The sequence below is a fragment of the Molossus molossus genome, unplaced genomic scaffold (assembly GCF_014108415.1).
Source record: "Molossus molossus isolate mMolMol1 unplaced genomic scaffold, mMolMol1.p scaffold_m16_p_9, whole genome shotgun sequence".
NCBI lineage: Eukaryota > Metazoa > Chordata > Mammalia > Chiroptera > Molossidae > Molossus > Molossus molossus.
In genome coordinates, this window is record NW_023425403.1 from 100,423,699 (window position 1) to 100,445,530 (window position 21,832).

A 21,832-nucleotide genomic window follows, 5' to 3' on the forward strand; every position below is an offset into this window, starting at 1 on the left:
AGGTGGTGTTAGCCAGTGTAGACTCAGATTTGGTGTCTGTCTGTGCCTGCAGGCTGGGTAAGGGAAGTGCTTAACACAGTGGCGTCTGTCAGAACTTCTGTCTGGGAAAAAGCTCTTACCTCAAAGCTAGACAATTCAGTTCTTATTTGAATATCCCTGGTGCTTTTTGAGCTGCAACTCCATCACTGGAGCTTGGAGTGAAGTGAGTCCGTCAGCAAACAGTCCTTGTGCCTAGGACTTCAGCAGCCCTCTGTGTAGCCTTGTGTGGGGCTGGGACCCGTTGCTCCTCAGCGAGGGTGTGGGGGCTGTGCAGCCAAGATATCCCTCCCAGTTTTTAACTGCCACACCTGGATGTGGGGCTTCCTGATCTGCCTCTTTGCCCCTTTTACTAGTCACTATGTGGCTTCTTTTGCATATCCTTATTTATTTATTTGCTTGTTTGTTTGCTTATTTATTTATTTATTCATTTTATTAATTTAGAGAGAGAGAGGGAAACATCGATTTTGCTGTTCCACTTACTTATGCATTCATTGATTGCTTCTTGTATGTGCCCTGACTGGAGATTGAACCCGCAGCTTTGGTGTATGGGGACGATGCTCTGACCAACTGAGCTACCTGGCCAGGGCCTGCATATCCTTAGTTATAGGACTTCTGTTCAGCTAGGATTTAGGTGGTTCTCAGTGATGATTGTTCTACAGGGTAGTTGTGATTTTGATGGGATCATAGAAGGAGGCAAGTACAGTGTTCACCTTCTCTACCATATTGACTGGAAGTCCTTTTTTTCTTCTTTTTAGTGTTTTATTAGATGACTGTATACAAGGAATGCTTAAAACATCTGTGAGTGACTAAAGCTAGGAGGAATAGTTTCTATATTTTAAAGATAATTTTGTAATCCCTAGATCTTATTTGACTAGAATAAAAGCACAAATGTAGTAAGGCTAATCTAAAACGACAGGATAGTTCTCTTTTGCACACTATTTTATCCACAGCTCCAGCACAGTATTCTATATGTAGATGTAGCTGTTGAATGAAACAACGAAATTAAACAAAATCTTTGTTTCAATCAGTTGTCCTCAGATTTATATTTTAATCTTCTTCTCCATGTTGATAGTTTATGAGCCTGTGTTTTAATTTTATTTTTGTCTTTTGTTTTGAAGGGCTTATTTAGAAGCAACCTTTTAAGCATCATCTCTGCCCTTACTGATACTTTGGAGGAAGAGCCTCTGTCTTGTAAAATGTTTTTGAAAAAGTAGAGCTTCATTACCCTTATTTAATAGGTCTTGTGTTAACTTACCAGTTTAATGAATAGGAACGTTTGAATTTAGCCCAGCAAAGCACCTGATTAACTATTGACCATTTTTACATTACACTTACATTGCTTAGATTATAGTTATCCACTTTGATATAAATGAATATTTCTGAAGTATTGGAAAACAGTATCTTGGCAGGTAACCAGAAATAGGGAAAATGACTAGCGGCTGCTGCATTAGTTTGGGCATGAACTCTGTAATTTGCCATAGTCCTTTACACTACTTGTCTTCTGAGTAAGAAAAATTTTGTTAGTTTTAAGGAAGTTTCTAAGTTTTCTCTAATCTTCATTTAATATTAGTTGTTACACTTGGGAATGGTGGGTACTTTGGCAAATTGTCAAAGGTCTGTCTTGTGTAAAGGTACTTCTAATTAGCTCTAATTGCAGGGCCCAATATTTCTAGGTCTTAGTTTTTTCAAGAGCAGTGGAAAATCAATGAGAGTTCTTTCCATGTCTAAATATTCTTTTTTTCAACATTATGTGCTAGGAATCCTCCCAAGAGCTTGTAAACATCAACACATACAACAAAAATTCTGCCCTTCTGGAGCCTATTTCTAAAGGGAGATCAAAACAGTAAACAGTAAATGAGAAATTATATATTATGTTTGAAAGTATTTATTCTGTGGAAAAAAATACTAGAGCACTGCCTAGCTGGTATGGCTCAGTGGATTGAGCATAGTCCCATGGACTGAGAGGTCCCAGTTCGATTCTCAGTCAGGGCACATGCCGGGTTGCAAGCTTGATCCCCAGTAGGGGGCATGCAGGAGGCAGCAGATCGATGTTTCTCACATCGATGCTTTTATCTCTCCCTTCCCTCTCTCTGTAAAGAAAAAAAAAAAAATCAATCAATAAATATAATAAAAAAAAAAATACTAGAGCAGGATAAAGGGGATTTGTCACAGTTGTATTAGGTGGGATGATCAAGGTAAGCCTCTTGGACAATGTGAGATTTGAAGAAAAACTTGAGGGGAATGAAGACCTTTTCCAAATGGACACCTGGGTAAAGAGTGTTCCAGGCAGAAGGGAGCACTATAGCCATGTTCTGAAGGCAGGAGTATTCCCAGGAACAGTGGAGACTAGTATGGCTGGTGTGGAGTGAGCAGAGGAGGACTTGGAGATACAAAGGGGAAAGATGCTGGGAGATTACACAGGGTCTTTAGTAGGTCAGTGCAAGGACTGTGGCCCTTACTGTGAGTGAAATGGGCATTCAGTGAAAGGTTTTAAGTAGAGGAGTGAGGTGTTCACTTTGGCTGCTGCTTTGAGAATATTCCATCAGGGAGAAGGGTAATATAGGTGAGATATAATGATGGCTGGGAACAGGGTTCAAACTGGAGATGAGGAGGAGTGCTCAAGATTCTGGATACAATTTGAAGATAGAACCAGGATGATTTCCTGATTGAATGTGGGGTATGAGAAAGAGATTTTTTTTTTTTAGAGAAACACTACCTTTCTGCCCAGCTGGTATAGCTCGGTGGATTGAGCGTCATCCCATGGACTGAGGGGTCCTGTTTCAATTCTGGTCAGGGCACATGCCCTGGTTGTGGGCTCCATCCCCAGTAGGGGGCATGCACAAGGCAGCCGATTGATGTATCTTTCTCACATTGATGTTTCTCTCTCTCTCTCTCCCTTCCTTTCTCTCTAAAACAAAAAAAATTTAAAAACAAAACAAAACACAAATACTGCCTTTCTGACTCAGGACCATCTTCTGACTTAAGGTCTATATTTTCAATGTAGACTTGATTTACATCATTAGTTTTCTGAACATGCCTTTGTAATAATTGTTTTAAGTGTAAACTTTAGGTCATTTCTTATTTGTTTTATCACAAACTGCATGTGCTACCTCCTTGGTTAGGTGGGAGTCCCCTCATTTTGCTTGGTATGTGCATTATGGGATGACTTCCTAATAGTAGAGTTCCCATCTTCAGCCTGTTCAAATACATGTTTATGGAGTGGTTGTTATATCCCAGGGACTGCTTTGTGCTAGGGATACAATGAATAAGACATGCCCTTAATCCTGACCTCAAAGGTTAATTTTTTAAAAATATATATTTTTATTAACTTTTTTAGATAATGGGGAAGGGAGAGGAGGAGAGAGATAGAAACATCAATGAGAGAGAAACATTGCTCAGCTGCCTCCGGCATGCTCCATACAGGGGATCAAGCCTGAACCTGGGCATGTGCCCTGACCTGGAATTGAACCTGTGACCTCTTGGTGCATGGGATGATGCTCAGTCCACTGAGCCACACCGGCTGGGCTCAAAGGTCAATTTTTATGTCTTTGTAATGTAATATTGGTGTTGCACTGCTAATATAGGTAAAATGCTATGAGAAGCAAAATGACTAGGCTCTGAAATTCTAATAGGGACAGAGAATGTTCCTCTCTAAGAGGTTATTACCCTGGATAGTGAATGATGAGTAGTACCTAGGCCAAACAGCTAGTTTGCTGATTTTTCTCCAGCAAGTTAGAAAGGGGAGGAGGAGAGATTAGTCTTTTTGTTAAAGAAGAAAAATTCAGAGTATTTATTTTAAAATATTTTAAAGATTTATAAGCATAACATTCTGGAATCTTTTGATAAACACACGTTAACTCCTGCTAGTTTTCAGAACGGTACAGCTCAAGAATGTATGTTAATGGGGCTTTCTGTTAGTGGGACTATGTAAATTGGCATCAACACTGGCACTTTCCCCTGAAGTCATGGTATATTTCTGCTCAAAGTGGTATTTATAATTCAAATTTTCACAGGATAGCATATTTACATATGCCTTTAAAAAGGAGGGAAATGTTAGGAAGACATTTGAGTCTCAATTTTGTACTTTTAATACCTTCCAAAGTACTAGATATTTAAAGTTTCAAGGAAAGGTAAAATTACTTTCAGTATGCCTTAAAAATGGTTTCATATGAGTGGCTAATTTCTTTATGTTGTGGATTTTCAGATGGTGAATATTTTAAGTGTTTCGATCATGAAAATCTGCATACATGAAATGCCTTATTTTTTGACATTGTGGATAAATGAGACTTTACTACATTTAATAACACCACTTAATATGTGTGCTTAAATAACAAAATATTGTGTCTTGCATGCTTCCCCATGTTTCTTATCTAATAGAAGTGTTTTTCTCCTAGGTTCAAAAGATGTTGTGATAAAGGCACAGGTTTTAGCTGGTGGTAGAGGAAAAGGAACATTTGAAAGTGGCCTCAAAGGAGGAGTGAAGATAGTTTTCTCGTAAGTCATGTTTTTGAAGAAAAATCATTATTAAAGAAAAAAAATCATTGTTAAAGATTCCCCTCTTTATTGAATTGATGAACATACTGAGATTTAAATATTAGATGAGAAAAGATTTAGGCTATTGTGTGCTTTTGTTTTTCTCATTTGGAGGAAAAATGAATTTGAGTAATGTTTATTATTTCAGTCCAGAAGAAGCAAAAGCTGTTTCCTCACAAATGATTGGGAAAAAGTTGTTTACCAAACAAACAGGAGAAAAGGGCAGAATTTGCAATCAAGTGTTGGTTTGCGAGCGAAGATATCCCAGGAGAGAATACTACTTTGCAATAACGATGGAAAGGTCATTTCAAGTGAGTAATTATAATCGTGATATATTTATGATGATTTTAATATATTCCAATTCAAAAGTGGATTATTCTATTTATATATATCATAAGTACAATATTTTGTGTGTCATTTTTAAAAAATAGCATAGTTAATGCTATAAAATTTAGTATATAATATTGTGGTTAAAAATAAAACTAAAGGCAAAACTTTGCTGAAATAAAATCCAGAGGATTTTAAAAAATTTATTTTTTCTTTATTGATTTTAGAGAGAGAGAAAGGGAGAGGGAGAGAGAGATAGAAACATCTATGAGAGAGAACATCGATTGGTCCCCTTCTGCATGCCCTGCAGGGGCGATTTGGCCCACAACCTGGACATGTGCTTGACCGGGAATCAAACTGGTGACTTCTTGGTGCATGGGTTGACGCTCAACCAGTGAGCTACACCAGCCGGGCAAAATCCAGAGGATTTTTAAATTGTTAATTTGCTAAGAGCAACTTAAATCATCTCTGGATTTCATAGACTGAGAAAATAATTTCTAGCAGAGTAAAATATTCTAACTAAAGAGAAAGTCTCTGAACCCAGTAAGAGAATGTGTATCCCTGGGCTTCATCTTTTTCTTTTTCAGTCTTTTAGTATTTTTTATAGTTTGGAGTTAGTTTCACTAGATGATTTGGTACTTGGTAAGTTGTTAACATTCAGTAACATATGATATGATTCATAACAATTTGAGATATGAATCCTATAGTGTACATTCAGAGTAGCTCTTATCGAGTAACTCTAGCAAACTGAATATCATTATTAAAGATATTATATAATACTCTAGATATATTTTATTAGAGATATATTAGCATTTGGGAAAACGGTGAAATTTGAGTTCATTTTAAGAACTTGAATAATCAGAGAACTATTTGAATCTAATTAAGGAAAAATGTTTTTATTTTATTTGTAAAAATAATACATAGTTATAATAATTCAGAATAAAAATTTGATAGTAAAACTATTTGACCAAAGACAATGTTCCTTGATGCTATCACAGTAGATCAGTGTGGAGTTGGCTAGTGTTACCTTTTGGGATATAGTGAATATTTTTTGAATCCCTGTGGACAGATCTCTATTAAACAACAAAAAAATCTGTCAGCTATTTATAAAAAGAAAAGAGCATAGGAGTTAACTGATTATTAAAAATTGCTTTTGTTGTTTATCTGTTTTTAGGTGATGAATCAGATACTTCTTTAGCATGTATTCTGTCAGGAAGCCTGGGCAGATACCTACCATAAAGTTGATGTGCTAAAAAATATCAGTTTAAGTACCTAGTCTCTATTTTGGCACTTTTTAAAAACCAGATTTTTTAACATTTGCCCAGTGCCTGTTGGGTACTTTTGGGCTGAGACAGATCTAATTTAACAGGTCACATTTGCTATTTTAATTTATTTTTCTAGTAAAATATTGTAATCTGCTATAAATGGGTGGTACTATGTCAGTTTTTTACTTAGCCTGGAATAGATATAAAATGTGTTAAAAGAATCACCTATTTTATTTTTCATATTTTTCTTTTTATTTTTTTAACTCATCTTTATTATTGAATGTATTACAGATGTTCCTCTTTTTTCCCCCATTGACCCCTTTTACCCCAATCCTGCCCCCCTCTTGCCTTTCCCACACTATTGTTGGTGTCCATTGGTTATGCATATATGCATAGAAGTTCTTTGGTTTATTTCATCCTGCCCTCCCTACCCCTTTCCCTTTGAGATTCATCAGCCCAACAACCAATTTGTACTTCTTAATTCCTTCATCTTTTTCACCCATCCCCCCAAACCCTGCCCATGTGGCAAGCAACAAAAAGTTTTCTGTATCTGTGAGTCTGTTTCTGTTCTGTTTGCTCATTTTGTTTGTAGATTCGATTATTGATAGATATGTATTAATTGCCATTTTATTGTTCTTCTCCTTCAAGAAGACCCTTCAACATTTCATATAATACTGGTTTGGTGATGATGAATTCCTTTAGCTTTTTCTTGTCTGGGAAACTCTTGATATGTCCATCAATTCTAAATGATAGCTTTGCAGGATGGAGTAATCTTGGTTGTAGCTCATTGCTTTTCAACACTTTGAATATCTCTCTTGCCATTCCTTTCTGACCTGCAAAGTTTCTTTTGAGAAATCAGCTGACAGTCTTATGGGAGCTCCTTTGTAGGTTACAAACTGCTTTTCTCTTGCTGCTTTTAAGATTTTCTTTGTCTTTAACCTTTTGCATTTTGATGATGATGTGTCTTGGTGTGGACCTCTTTGGGTTCATCTTGTTTGGGACTCTCTGTGCTTCCTAGACTTGTATGTCTGTTTCCTTCACCAAGTTAGGGAATTTTTATGTCATTTTTTCAAGTAGGTTTTCATTTTTTTGTTCTCTCTCTTATCCTTCTGGCACCCCTATGATGCAAATGTTGGCACACTTGAAATTGTCACAGAGCCTCCTTATACTAGCCTCATTTTTTTGGATTCTTTTTTCTTTTTGCTGTTCTGATTGGGTGTTTTTTGCTTCCTTATATTTCAAATCGATGGTTTGTTTCTTGGCTTTACCTACTCTACTATTGAGTCCCTGTAAATTATTCTTTATTTCAGTTAGTGCCTCCTTCATTTCTGACTGTTGATGTTCTCACTAAGTTCCTTGGAGGTCTCCTTAAGTTCCTTGAAGGGCTCACTAAGTTCCTTGAATGTCTCATCAAGTTCCTTGAGCAACCTTATAACCGGTGTTTTGAACTCTGCATCTGATTGATTGCTTATCTCCATTTTGTTTAATTCTTTTCCTGGAGTGTTGTTCTTTTCTTTCATTTGGGACATGTTTTTTGTTGTCTCCTCATTTTGGCTGCTTCCCTGTGATTTTTTTCTGTATGCTAGGTAGAGTTGCTATGTCTCGTAGGCTTCATAGGGTGGCCTGTTGTTGCAGGTGTCCTGTAAGTGTCCCTGATCACCTCATCTGGGCCCTCGTGTGGACTGTACACCCTTTTGTTGTAATTGAGTCTTGATTGCTGTTGGCACGTCAGTGGAAAGGATTTACTCAAACTGATCAGCTGCAAGGACTGGCTGTGCCCACTGACCATGGCCTCTGACTAACTTGAAGGATCATTTGTGTAGGGGCCAAACACACAGAGCAAGACTTACTTCATCAGGGCTCTGGTACCCTCTGAGTCCGCTCATTGAGCGTGTCACTTGTGGAGGTGGTTGGATGGTGGTGTTTCGATGTGGTCTGAAGCTGTTCACTGTCTGTGCTGGCTCTGGGGCAAGGTCAGCCACTGCCTGTGTTCTATCTGGGGCCATTCAGCATAAACTACAAAGTGATCTGCAGATGGATGCTGCTTGTGCTGGGCTTGGAGGTGCCCAGGAAAAGCCAAGTTGTGAACTAAGGCTGGCTGCTTCTAGAGCCAAGCCTGGGGCCACTTAACGAGAGGTATGGGGCTCGCTGAGAGCAGATGCTGCTTGTTGGAGAGATTTTAGGAACTTCTGAAGCAGGATCTAATACAGGTCAATCCTATAGTAAAGCCTTAGGAATTAGCTTGGGTGGCCCAGAAAGTTGGGTGGGGCAGGACCTAAGGGAATCACTGGGGTGGGGCAAACAGTGTGAGCCAGGTTGCTGGAGTCCCAGATATGACGGTTATCTGCCCCCCTTCCCCCCAGGGAAGGGCTCACCAAAGCAACATCAGCCTCCTCCAGCAAGTCTGTTCAGGAGAAAGCCACCTCTCCAGCTCTCGTCCTGAGGCCAAATAGCTCAGTTCTTCCCTGTATGTCTCTGGCGCCCCTCAGGCTGCCTCCTCTCTGAACTTAGAGGGAGCAAGTCCGAGTAAGTTCCGAGCAAGTCCGAGTAAGTTCCGAGTAAGCCCGTGTAAGTCCGTGTGTGGGCCCTTTAAGAGGATCTGCCTGGGGCCCCTGCAGCCGGAGCCTCCCTATGCCTCAGTTCCCAGTGGTTTTTTCAGTGGGAAGTTATAGGGACTTCTCTTCCTAGCACTGGAACCCTAAGCTGGGTGACTAGTGTGGGACCAGGACCCCTCACTCCTCAGGGAGGACCTTCCCAGCCGAGGTATCCCTCCTGATTTTTATCTACCACATATGGGTGTGGGACCAGGCAGTTTGCCCTCCACCCCTCCTACCAGTCTGGATGTGGCTGTTTCTTTAATTTCTAGTTGTAGGACTTCCATTCAGCTCAATTTCAGGCAGTTTTGAATGATAGTTGTTTTGTAGTCTAGTTGTAATTTTGTTGTGGTTGTGGGAGGAGCCTAGTATTGCAATTACCTATGCCACTATCTTGACCAGAAGTCCTTCTCATATTTTTATTTGTAAAAGAGAGATCTTTATTAAGTATCCTCTTTGCACTATTTTAAATTCAAAATTTTTTTAAGGCAGACATATTTGCAAGTCCAACAAGAGAAGGAGAATGTAGGTTAAGAAGGTGAAAATAGCATTATTAATTTATTTGAAATTATAACTCTTTGCTAGAACTTAAATTGTTCTGAAAGTTTATTACTAAAATTTAAAAACCAAATTGTTTAAACAGAAACAGCTTTTCATTCAGCAGTCATAACAAAATGCAAAACTATAGTTATTGTTTTAAATGATATCTATTTAATCCATGTAAGCTTTCTTCTGACCAGCAGGCTATAGATTGTAGGGTTTCTTTCTAATTTGTCAGAGAATTAGTACAAAAAAGGGTTACTTATTCACTTCCTTTTATATATTATTATTTCATATGTATTTTTTAGCCTTTTCTTTAACTTACGGCCAACTCTTAGAGACCTAATCATTACTTTAGTGAGAATGTATATTATCCTTTTCCCCCCAGAAGTGTTGCCTTCTTTGTGGTTCTTCATACCTTCTATCAGTAGATATAAAAAGAAAAGGAAAATAAAACCAGAAATGTTCTAATGCTTTACAATTTTGCTGGTTTCTGCCTCTTCTGTTGAATCAAATTATATTTTGGAGTCATCTATAGATTACTTTATATATTACTTGAATAGCATGACAGTTGAACAGGTTCTTTCTTCTTAAATCTTAGATTTTTCTTCTCTTTTTAGATCTTTGTTAAAGCTCTTAATTATGAGCTGCCTTGCTAGAGAATGAAGAATACCTTTTCATTTGAAGTTTAGAGGAACTGAAAATTAGACTGTAATTAAATATTTCTTAACTTTGCTACTGTTTTCTTCTTTAGTCTCAGAAGACAAAATGAATTATTTAATTTAAAAAACTTATGTCTTTTGTAATGGGTGCTAGGAACCCCCAAACTTTTAGTCAGTTGATCAAAAGTGAGGAACCCCCAAACTTCAGGCTTGTGTGTGAAGTAAGAGCAGCCATGTGGAAGACTTGTCCTTAACCTGTGAAGTTTGACCCAACTCTGGTTACTTGGTGTTACTTCAGACAGCAGCCTCAAGTTTGGGGGTTCCCAGGTCACCCTCACTTGACCAACTGACTAAAAATTGGGGGATTCCTATACCTACTTAGGATCCATAATTTGCTAGAAAAACACTCAGAACTTATGAATGTACTATACTTACGATTACAATTTTCTTATAGCCAAAGGATATAAAGCAGAACAGCCAAATGGAGAGATGCATAGAGCAAGGTCTGGGAGAGTTCCAAAGTGAAAGTTTTCATTGTCCTCAGGGATGTGTTGCCCTTTTGGCATATTGATATGTGACAATATGCAGAATGTAGCCATCCACGGAAGTTCATGAAGAACATGTTATTGGATGATGGAAAAAAGGTGATTCTTGTTATAAACTGGCAAAGAACTCAACTGAATTGTGTTTTGTGGAAGGTAGAGAACTTGGGAGTGATATTTAACTGAGGAGATTTCTAAGAAAAGTATTGAAGGAGCAACTTAGTTACTCCTGACTTCTTTTAGTAAAATTTGAGAAGAGAGAAATAAATTGAAAAAGGAATTGTTAAAGCAAAAAGGAATCAGAACTTTAAGATTTGGAAAATTCTTAGCCTGGCTATGCAGTAGACCAACCCATCCTCTCCTTCCCCTTCAGTTTCAGTTACCCATGCTCTGAAAATAGTAAATAGAAAATTCCAGAAATAAACTATAAGTTTTAAATTGTGCTTTTCTGAATGATGAGATGGCATCTCATGCTGTCCTGCTTTGTCCTTCAGAGCACATGAATCATCCCTTTGTGACTTCCCTCCTGTTAGTCACTTAATAGCCATCTTGGTTATCAGATTGACTATTGAGGGTATCACAGTACTTGTGTTCAAATAACCCTTATTTTATTTATTAATGGCTCTAAAGTGCAAGAGTACTGATGCTAGCAATTTGGATATGCCAGAGAGAAGTCATAAAATGCTTCCTTTAAGTGAAAAATATGTATGTATAGAAAAAAACATAATATGTGTAGGGTTTGATACTATCTACAGTTTCAGGCATCTGCTGGGGTACTTGGAATGTCTCCCCAGTGAATAAGGGGGGACAACTGTATTGCAAAAAATTAGAAAGCTACCTGTGAATAAGGGGGGACAACTGTATTGCAAAAAATTAGAAAGCTATTTGGAACAGATTATTAAAGGCATGGCTAAACAACCATTTGATGAGTTTAGTATGAGCTGTGAGAAATGTCAATGGTATTTTGTTATAGCATCCTAAGCTGACTAAGACACATCTCCTTTGGAGAAATGTCTATTCAAGTTTTTTGCCCATTTTTAAATTGGATTGTTTTTGTTTTTTGTTGTTGTTGAGTTGTACTTATTTATATGTATATTCTGAATATTAATCTCATTAGATATATGGTTTGCAGATATTTTTCTTCTACTCTGTAGGTTGCCTTTTCACTCTGTTGATTTTTCTTGCATAGAAGTTTTTGTTTGATATAATCCTATCTGTCTATTTTTGCTTTTGTCACCTGTGCTTTGTGTCTTATCCAAGAAATGATTGTCAAATCTGATGTTATAAAACTCTTCCCCTGTGTTTTGTTTTAGGGATTTTATAGTTTTAGGTCTTACATTAGGTCTTTAATCCATTTTGAGTTAATTTTTGAATATGGTATAAGATAAAGGTCCTACTTTCATTATTTTACATGTGAATATCCAGTTTTTCCAACACCATTTGTTGAAGAGACTATCTTTTACTCATTGTGCCTTTGGCACTTTTATTCAAGACCATATGACCATGTACATGAGGGTTTATTTCCGGGTTCTCTATTCTGTTTTAGTGATCTGTGTATCTGTTTTTATGGCAGAACCACACTCTTGATTACTATAATTTTGTAATATGTTTTGAAATGAGTAAGAATGAAAGCTCCAGCTTTGTTTTCTTTTTTTAACTTTTTTTTTTTTTATTCTCACCCGAGGACATTTTTCCATTTTTGTTCAGATAGAGTGGGAGGGAGGGAGAGGAAGAGAGAGGGAGAGAGAAACATCGACGTGAAAGGGACACATCAAGTGGCTGCCACCCGCACGACCAACCAAGGCCGGGGACAAACTGCAACCGAGGTACGCGCCCTTAGCGGGAACCGAACCTGGGTCTCTTGGACCGCAGGCTGACGCTCTAACCGCTGATCCAAACCGGCCAGGGCCAGCTTTGTTTTCTTTCTCAAGATTATTTTGGCTATTCAGGGTGCTCTGAGAGTCCATGTGAGTTTTAGGATTGTTTTTCTATTTTTGCAGAAAAAAAAAAAGGAAAACGGAAAAAGGATTGTATTGGGGGAAAATATCATTGAGATTATAGTGGGGATTGCATTGAATCTGCAGATTGCTTTGGGTATTGGACATTTTAACAAAATTAGGTTTCTTAATCCATGAACACAGGATGTCTTTATATTTGTATTTTCTTCAATTTCATTCAGCAATGTTTTGTAGTTTTCAGTGTGTAAGTTTCATTTTCTTGATTAAGTTAATTCCTAATATTTTATTCTTTTTGATGCTATTTTAAATGGATCGTTTTCTTAATTTCCTTTTAGGATGGTTTATTGTTAGTGTATAGAAAGCAAAACATTTGTTTATTTTGTATCCTGTAACTTTGCTGAACTCATTAGTTCTTAAATGGATTTTTTTTGTTTTTTTGGTTCTTTAGAGTTTTCTATATGTAGATCATGTCATCTGTGAACAGTAATTTTTCTTTTTCCTTTCTTATTTGGATGCCTTTTATTTTCTTTCTTGCCTCTGGCTAAGACTTCCTATACTATGTTGAATAAAGTGGCAAGAGTGGACATCCTTGCCTTTTTCTTGATGTGGGAAGGCAAGTTTTCAGTTGTTCATAGAGTATGATGTTTATTGTGAAGTTTCCATGTATGACCTTTATTATATAGAGGTAATTCCTTCTCTTCCTGTTTTGTTGGTGTGTTTTTATGAAAGGGTGTTGAATTTTTTCAAATTATTTTCTGTATCAATTGAGATGATCATGTGATTTTTACCTTGATTCTGTTAATGTGGTGCTTTACATTGATTTTTGTATGATGAATCATCTTTGCATTACAGGAATAAATCCCTTTTGGTCTTAATGTATAATCCTTTTAATGTGTTGTTGAATTTGGTTGACTAGCGTTTTGTAGAGAGATTTTACATCAATATTTACCAGGGAAATTGGTCAGTGGTTTTTGTATTTGTCTGATTTTGAAATCAGGGTAATGCTGGCCTCATAGAATAAGTTTAGAAGTGTTCCCTCCTTTTCAGTTTTTCGGAAAAGTTTGAGAAAGGTTGGTGTTTATTTCTTTGTTTTGTTTTTTCTTATTTTCTTTTTTTTTATTTAATTAATTAATTTATTTTTGTTACAGATGTTTCTCCATTTTCCCCCACTGATACCTCCCTCCCCCACTGTCCCTGCCCTGTCCCCAGCTTTGTTGTCCATATACATTATTCATGCATACATGCATACAAGTTCTGTGGTTTATCTCTCCCCTAAACCTCTCTTCTGGGGATTATCAGTGTGTACCCCATTTCCACATCTTGGGACTACCCCATTCTTCCGACTGTTATGTTCATTATATTCCACAAATAAGTAAGATCATGTGATATTTGTCTTTCTCTGCTTTCTTTGTTTTGCTTAGGATAATACTCTTCAGGTCCCTCCATGTTGTCTCAGGATAAGAGATCTTTCTTTCTTACAGCTGCATAGTACTCCATTGTGTATATGTACCACAGCTTTTTTGTCCATTTGTCTACTGATGGACATTTGGGCTGTTTCCAGATCTTAGCTATTGTAAATAGTGCTGCTATGAACATGGGGGTACATATGTTCTTTCTGATTGGTGTTTCAGGCTTCTTAGGGTATATTCCTAGAAGTGGGATCACAGGTCAAATGGCTGTTCAGTTTTTAATTTTTTGAGGTATATTGTTTTCCATATTGTCCAAAACATCATATTGTTTTCCATACTGGCTGCACCAGTCTGCATTCCCACCAGCAGTGTACTAGAGTCCCCTTTTCTCCACGACTTCGCCAACACTTGTTGTTTGACGATTTGTTAATGGGAGCCATTCTGACAGGTGTGAGGTGACACCTCATTGTTGTTTTATTTTGCATCTCTCTGATGATTAGTGACATTGAGCATTTCTCCATATGTCTCTTAACCATTTGTATGTCTTATTTGGAGAGGTGTCTATTTAGTTCCTCTGCCCATTTTTTTTTTTTTTTTTTTTTTTAATCCTCACCCGAGGATATTTTTTCCATTTTTTTGTACAGATAGAGTGGGAGGGAGGGAGAGGAAGGGAGAGAGAGAGAGAAACATCGACGTGAAGGGACACATCGAGTGGCTGCCACCCGCACGACCAACCAAGGCCGGGGACAAACTGCAACCAAAGTACGTGCCCTTAGCGGGAACCGAACCCGGGTATCTCCGGACCGCAGGCTGATGCTCTAACCGCTGAGACAAACTGGCCAGGGCCCTCTGCCCATTTTTTAATTGGATTCTTTGTCTTCCTTTTGTTGAGCTATATTAGCACTCTCTATATATTGGAAATTAACCCCTTTTCTGATGTATCATTGGCAATAATGCTCTCCCACAGAGTGGGTTGCCTTTCCATTTTGATGATTGTATCTTTTGCTGTGCAGAAGCTTTTGAGTTTGATGTAGTCCCATGTGTTCATTTTTTCCTTTGTTTTTGTTGCCTTAGGTGATGTATCAGTGAAAACTCTGCTGTGTATGATGTCTGAAATTTCATTGCCTACTTTTTTTTCTAGGATTTTTATGGATTCATGAGTCACATTTAAGTCTTTTATTCATTTTATGTTTATTCTTGTGTATGGTCTAGTTTCATTTTTTTTGCATGTAGCTGTCCAATTTTCCCAAAACCATTTATTAAAGAGGCTGTCTTTACTCCACTGTATGCTCTTGCTCCCTTTGTCAAATATTAATTGAGCATATTGTCTTGGGTCCATTTCTGGGTTCTCTGTTCTGTTCCACTGGTCTATGTTCTTGTGCCAGTACCAGGCTGTTTTGATTACAGTGTCTTTGTAGTATAACCTGAAATCTGGTAATGTGATCCCTCCAACTTTGTTCTTCTTTTTCAAGATTGCTGTGGCTATTCAGGGTCTTTTTTGGTTCCAGATGAACTTTTGAAGTAGTCGTTCTAGTTCTGTGAAATATGTCGTTGGTATTTTGATGGGGATTGCATTGACTCTATAGATTGCTTTGGGTAGTAAGGACATTATAAGGATGTTAATTCTTCTAATTCATGAACAAGTTATGTGCTTCCACTTTTTTACATCTTCCTCTATTTTTTTTTCAATGACCTGTAGTTTGCTGCAAATAGGTTCTTTATTTCTTTGGTTAAGTTTATTCCTAGGTATCTTAATTTTTTTGCCATGATAGTAAATGGGATTTTTTTTTTTTTTTTTTTTTTAGTGTCTGTTTCTGTGAGTTCATCATTGGTGTATAAGAATGCCATTGATTTCTTGACGTTAATTTTGCATCCTGCTACTTTGCCAAATTCATTTATTAAGTCTAGTAAATTTTTGAAGTCTTTGGGGTTTTCTACCTATAGTGTCATGTCATCTGCAAATAACGACAGTTTCACTTCCTCCTTTCCAATTTGGATGCCTTTTATTTTTTCTTCCTGTCTGATTGCTGTGGCTTAGACTTCCAGTACTATGTTAAATAAGAGTGGTGAAAGTGGGCATCCCTGTCTTGTTCCTATTCTTAAGGGAAATGCTTTTAATTTCTGCCCATTGAGTATGATGTTGGTTGTAGGTCTTTCATATATGGCATTTATTATGTTGAGATATGATCCCTCTATTCCCACATTGCTGAGCGTTTTTATCACAAATGGGTGCTGGATTTTGTTGAAGGCTTTTTCAGCATCTATTGACATGATCATATGATTTTTATCTTTCATTTTGTTTATGTGGTATATCACGTTTATTGATTTGCGAATATTGTACCAGCCTTGCATCCCTGGGATGAATCCCACTTGGTCATGGTGAATAATTTTTTTGATGTATTGCTGAATTCGATTTGCTAGTATTTTGTTCAGGATTTTGGCATCTGTGTTCATCATAGACAGGGATATTGGCCTGTAGTTTTCTTTCTTTGTGGTGTCTTTCTGGTTTTGGAATTAGAATTATGCTGGCTTCATAAAATGAGTTTGGAAGTCTTCCTTCTTCTTGAATTTTTTGCAATAGTTTGAGAAGAATAGGTGTTAGTTCTTCTTTGAATGTTCGGTAAAACTCCCCCGTGAAGTCATCTGGACCTGGGCTTTTGTTTGCTGGGAGAGTCTTGATTACCTCTTCAATTTCCTTAGTTGTTCTGGTCTGTTCAAGTTTTTTATCTCTTCCTGGTTCAGTTTTGGGATACTGTGTGTTTCTAGAAATCTGTCCATTTTGCTTAGATTGTCGAATTTGTTGCCATATTATTGTTCACAGTTGTTGTTAACGATCTTTTGTTTTTCTGTGGTGTCAGTTGTTACTTCTCTTTCATTTCTGATTTTGTGTATTTGAGTTCTCTGTCTTTGTTTCTTGGTGAGTCTAGCTAAGGGTCCATCAATCTTGTTTATCTTTTCAAAGAACCAGCTCTTTGTTTCATTGATCCTTTGAATTGTTTTTTTTGTTGTTGTTTCCATGTCATTTATTTCTGCTCTGATCTCTACTATTTTCTTCCTTATACTTGCTCTGGGGTTTTCTTTTTGTTTGCTTTCTAGTTCTTTAAGTTGTGAGGTTAGCAGGTGTACTAGAAATTTTTCTTGTTTCTTGAGGTAGGCCTTTAGTGCTATTAACTTCCCTCTCAGAACCGCTTTCACTGCATCCCATAGATTTTGTGTTGTTGTGTGTTCATTTTCATTGGTTCCAAGGAAGTTTTGAATTTCTTCCTTGATCTTTATGGTAACCCATTCATTGTTCAATAACATGCTGTTTAGCCTGCATGTTTTTAAATGTCTTTGCATTTTCTCCTTGCAATTGATTTCTCGTTTCATTCCATTGTAATCTGAAAAGATGTTTGATATGATATCAGTTTTCTTGAACTTGTAGAGACTTACTTTGTGCCCTAACATGTGATCTATCTTTGAGAATGTTCCATGTGCAGTTGAGACGAATGTGAATTCTGTCGTTTTTGGGTGTAATTCTCTGTAGATATCTATTAAATGGTGTTTATCTCTTAAATATTTGGTGGAATTCTTTTTTTTTTTTTTTTATGAATTTTTTTTTATTTGTTTGTTACAGATATTTTACCTTTTTACCCCATTGGCACCCCCCACCCCACCCCCGCCCCGTCCCCGGCTTAGTTGTCCATGTCCATTGGTCATGCATACATGCATATAAGTTCTGTGGTTTATCTCTTCCCACCCCCCCACCCCCCCCACCCCCTACCTCCTCTTCTGAGGGATGTCAGTCTGTGCCCTACTTCCATGTTTCTGGGTCTACTGTATTCCTCAGACTGTTATGTTCATTATATTCCGTATATGAGTGAGATCATGTGGTATTTGTCTTTTTCTGCTTGGCTTCTTTCACTTAGGATAATACTTTCCAGGTCCCTCCATGTCGTCTCAAAGGATGAGAAATCTTTCTTTCTTACCGCTGCATAGTACTCCATTGTGTATATGTACCACAGCTTTTTTATCCATTTGTCTACTGGTGGACACTTGGGCTGTTTCCAGATCTTAGCTATTGTAAATAGTGCTGCTATGAACATGGGGGTACATATATTCTTCCTGATTGGTGTTTCAGGCTTCTTAGGGTATATTCCCAGCAGTGGCACTGGGTCAAATGGAAGTTCAATTTTTAATTTTTTGAGGTAGCACCATATTGTTTTCCATAGGGGCTGCAGCAGTCTGCATTCCCACCAGCAGTGTATTAGAGTTCCCTTTTCTCCACACCCTCGCCAACACTTGTTGTTTGATGATTTGTTGATGGCGGCCATTCTGACAGGTATGAGGTGATACCTCATTGTTGTTTTAATTTACATCTCTCTGATGATTAGTGATGTTGAGCATTTCTTCATATGTCTTTTGGCCATTTCTATGTCCTATTTGGAGAGGTGTCTATTCAGCTCCTCTGCCCATTTTTTAATTGAGTTCTTTGTCTTCCTTTCGTTGAGCTATATGAGCTCTCTATATATATTGGAAATTAACCCCTTATCTGATACATCATTGGCAGTGATGTTCTCCCATACAGTGGGTTGCCTTTCCATTTTGGTGATGGTTTCTTTTGCTGTGCAGAAGCTTTTTAGTTTAATGTAGTCCCATGTGTTCATTTTCTCCTTTATTTCTGTTGCCTTAGGTGATGTATCAGTGAAAATTCTGCTCCGTATAATGTCCGAAATTTTGTTGCCTACATTTTCTTCTAGAATTTTTATGGATTCATGGGTCACATAGTCTTTTATCCATTTTGAGTTTATTTTTGTGTATGGTGTAAATTGATGGTCTAGTTTCATTTTTTTTGCATGTAGGTGTCCAATTTTCCCAACACCATTTATTAAAGAGGCTGTCTTTATTCCACTGTATGCTCTTCCCACCTTTCTCAAATATTAATTGAGCGTATTGCCTTGGGTCCATTTCTGGGTTTTCAGTTCTGTTCCACTGGTCTATAAGCCTGTTCTTGTGCCAGTACCAGGCTGTTTTGGTTACAGTCGCTTTGTAGTATAACCTGATATCTGGTATTGTGATCCCACCTACTTTGTTCTTCTTTTTCAAGATTGCTGTGGCTATTTGGGGTCTTTTTTGGTTCCATATGAACTTTTGAAGTATTTGTTCTAGTTCTGTGAAATATGTCATTGGTATTTTGATGGGGATTGCATTGAATCTATAGATTGCTTTGGGTAGTATGGACATTTTAATGATGTTAATTCTTCCAATCCATGAACAGGGTATGTGCTTCCACTTTTTTATATCTTCCTCTATTTCTTTTTTCAATGACCTGTAGTTTTCTGCAAATAGGTCCTTTACTTCTTTGGTTAAGTTTATTCCTAGGTATCGTAATTTTTTTGGCGCGATGGTAAATGGGATTGTTTTTTCAGTTTCTCTTTCTGTGAGTTCATCATTGGTGTACAAGAATGCCATCGATTTCTTGACGTTAATTTTGCATCCTGCTACTTTGCCAAATTCATTTATTAAGTCTAGTAGACTTTTGATGGAGTCTTTAGGGTTTTCTATGTATAGTATCATGTCATCTGCAAATAATGACAGTTTCACTTCCTCCTTTCCAATTTGGATGCCTTTTATTTTTTCTTCATCTGATTGCTGTGGCTTAGACTTCCGGTACAATGTTAAATAAGAGTGGCGAAAGTGGACATCCCTGTCTTGTTCCTATTCTTAATGGAAATGTTTTTAGTTTCTGTCCATTGAGTATGATGTTGGCTGTAGGTCTTTCATATATGGCCTTTATTATGTCGAGATATGATCCCTCTATTCCTACATTGCTGAGCGTTTTTATCAGAAATGGATGCTGGATTTTGTCGAATGCTTTTTCAGCATCTATTGATATGATCATGTGGTTTTTATTCTTCATTTTGTTTATGTGGTGTATCACGTTTATTGATTTGCGGATATTGTACCAGCCTTGCATCCCTGGAATGAGTCCCACTTGGTCATGGTGAATCATTTTTTTGATGTATTGCTGGATCCGATTTGCTAATATTTTGTTCAGGATTTTGGCGTCTATGTTCATCAGGGATATTGGCCTGTAGTTTTCTTTCTTCGTAGTGTCTTTTTCTGGTTTTGGAGTTAGAATTATGCTGGCCTCATAGAACGTGTTTGGAAGTCTTTCTTCTTCTTGAATTTTTTGAAATAGTTTGAGGAGAATGGGTGTTAGTTCTTTTTTGAATGTTCGGTAAAACTCCCTCTTGAAGCCATCTGGGCCTGGGCTTTTGTTTGCTGGGAGAGTCTTGATTACCTCTTCAATTTCCTTAGTTGTTATTGGTCTGTTCAAGTTTTCTATCTCTTCCGGGAATAGTTTTGGGAGACTGTGTGTTTCAAGAAATTTGTCCATTTCGCTTAGATTGTTGAATTTGATGCCATATAGTTGTTCATAGTAGTTGTTAATGATCTTTTGTATTTCCGTGGTGTTGGTTGTTACTTCTTCTCTTTCATTTCTGATTTTGTGTATTTGGGTTCTCTCTCTTTGTTTCTTGGTGAGTCTAGCTAAGGGTCCATCAATCTTGTTTATCTTTTCGAAAAACCAGCTCTTTGTTTCATTGATCCTTTGAATTGTTTTTCTGGTCTCTATGTCATTTATTTCTGCTCTGATCTTTACTATTTCCTTCCTTCTACTTGCTCTGGGGTTTTCTTTTTGTTTGCTTTCTAATTCTTTAAGTTGTGAGGTTAGACAGTCCATTAGAAATTTTTCTTGTTTTTTGAGGTAGGCCTGTAGTGCTATGAACTTCCCTCTCAGAACTGCTTTCGCTGCATCCCATAGATTTTGTGTTGTTGTGTGTTCATTTTCATTGGTTTCCAGGAAGTTTTTAATTTCTTCCTTGATCTCCTCGGTGATCCATTCATTGTTTAGTAACATGCTATTTAGCCTCCATGTGTTGAAATGTCTTTGCATGTTCTTGTTGCAATTGATTTCTAGTTTCATGCCATCGTGATCTGAGAAGATGCTTGATATGATTTCAATCTTCTTGAACTTGTAGAGATGTAGTTTGTGTCCTATCATGTGGTCTATCTTTGAGAATGTCTCATGTGCACTTGAGAAGAATGTGTATTCTGTAGTTTTGGGGTGTAATTCTCTGTAGATATCTATTAAATCCATTTGGTCTAGTGCTTCATTTAGAGTCTCTGTTTCCTTGCTAATTTTTTGCCTAGAGGATCTATCCAGTGCTGTCAACGGGGTGTTGAAGTCCCCTGCTATGATTGTATCGTTGTCGATTTCTCTTTGGAAGTCCTCCAGAAGATTTTTAATATATTTTGGTGCTCCTATATTGGGTGCATATATGTTTATCAAGGTTATATCTTCTTGTTGGATAGATCCTTTCAATATTATGTAGTGGCCGTCTTTGTCTCTAGTTATGGTCTTCATTTTGAAATCTATTTTATCAGATATGAGAATTGCTACCCCAGCTTTTTTTTACTTTCCATTAGCTTGGAAAATTTTTTCCATCCCTTCACTTTCAACTTATGTGAGTCTTTTGTTGAGAGGTGGATCTCTTGTAAACAACATATATTTGAGTCATCCTTTCTTATCCAATCAGCTACTCTGTGTCTTTTTATGGGAGCATTCAATCCATTTACGTTTAAGGTGATTATTGATATGTACTTATTTATTGCCATTTTTGTTTAGTGTGGTTCTATTTTCCTTCCCATTTCTACTGCTAATTACAGCAGTCCTTTTAACATTTCTTGCAGTGCTGGTTTGGTGCTAATGTATTCCCTTTGCTTTTTTTTTTTGTCTGGGAAGCTCTTTATTTGATCTTCTATTTTGAATGATAGCCTTGCTGGGTAGAGTAGTCTTGGATTCAGATTCTTGTTTTTCATGACTTTGATTACTTCATGCCATTGTCTTCTGGCCTGTAGTGTTTCTTATGAGAAGTCAGCAGAGAGCCTTATGGGGTTCCCTTTGTAGGTAACCTGTTGC

General features: G+C 37.3%; 1 protein-coding gene across 2 annotated transcripts in view; it reads left to right on the top strand.

Moving 5' to 3' along the window:
* SUCLA2 (succinate-CoA ligase ADP-forming subunit beta) overlaps nt 1-21,832 on the top strand; it is a 90,168-nt gene that overhangs the window by 17,371 nt on the left and 50,965 nt on the right. For both annotated transcript variants that reach the window (XM_036249910.1, XM_036249911.1), the window contains exons 3-4: nt 4,434-4,533; nt 4,721-4,883. In XM_036249910.1, coding sequence (XP_036105803.1) covers nt 4,434-4,533; nt 4,721-4,883 — 263 coding nt within the window. The remainder of the gene's footprint in view (nt 1-4,433; nt 4,534-4,720; nt 4,884-21,832) is intronic.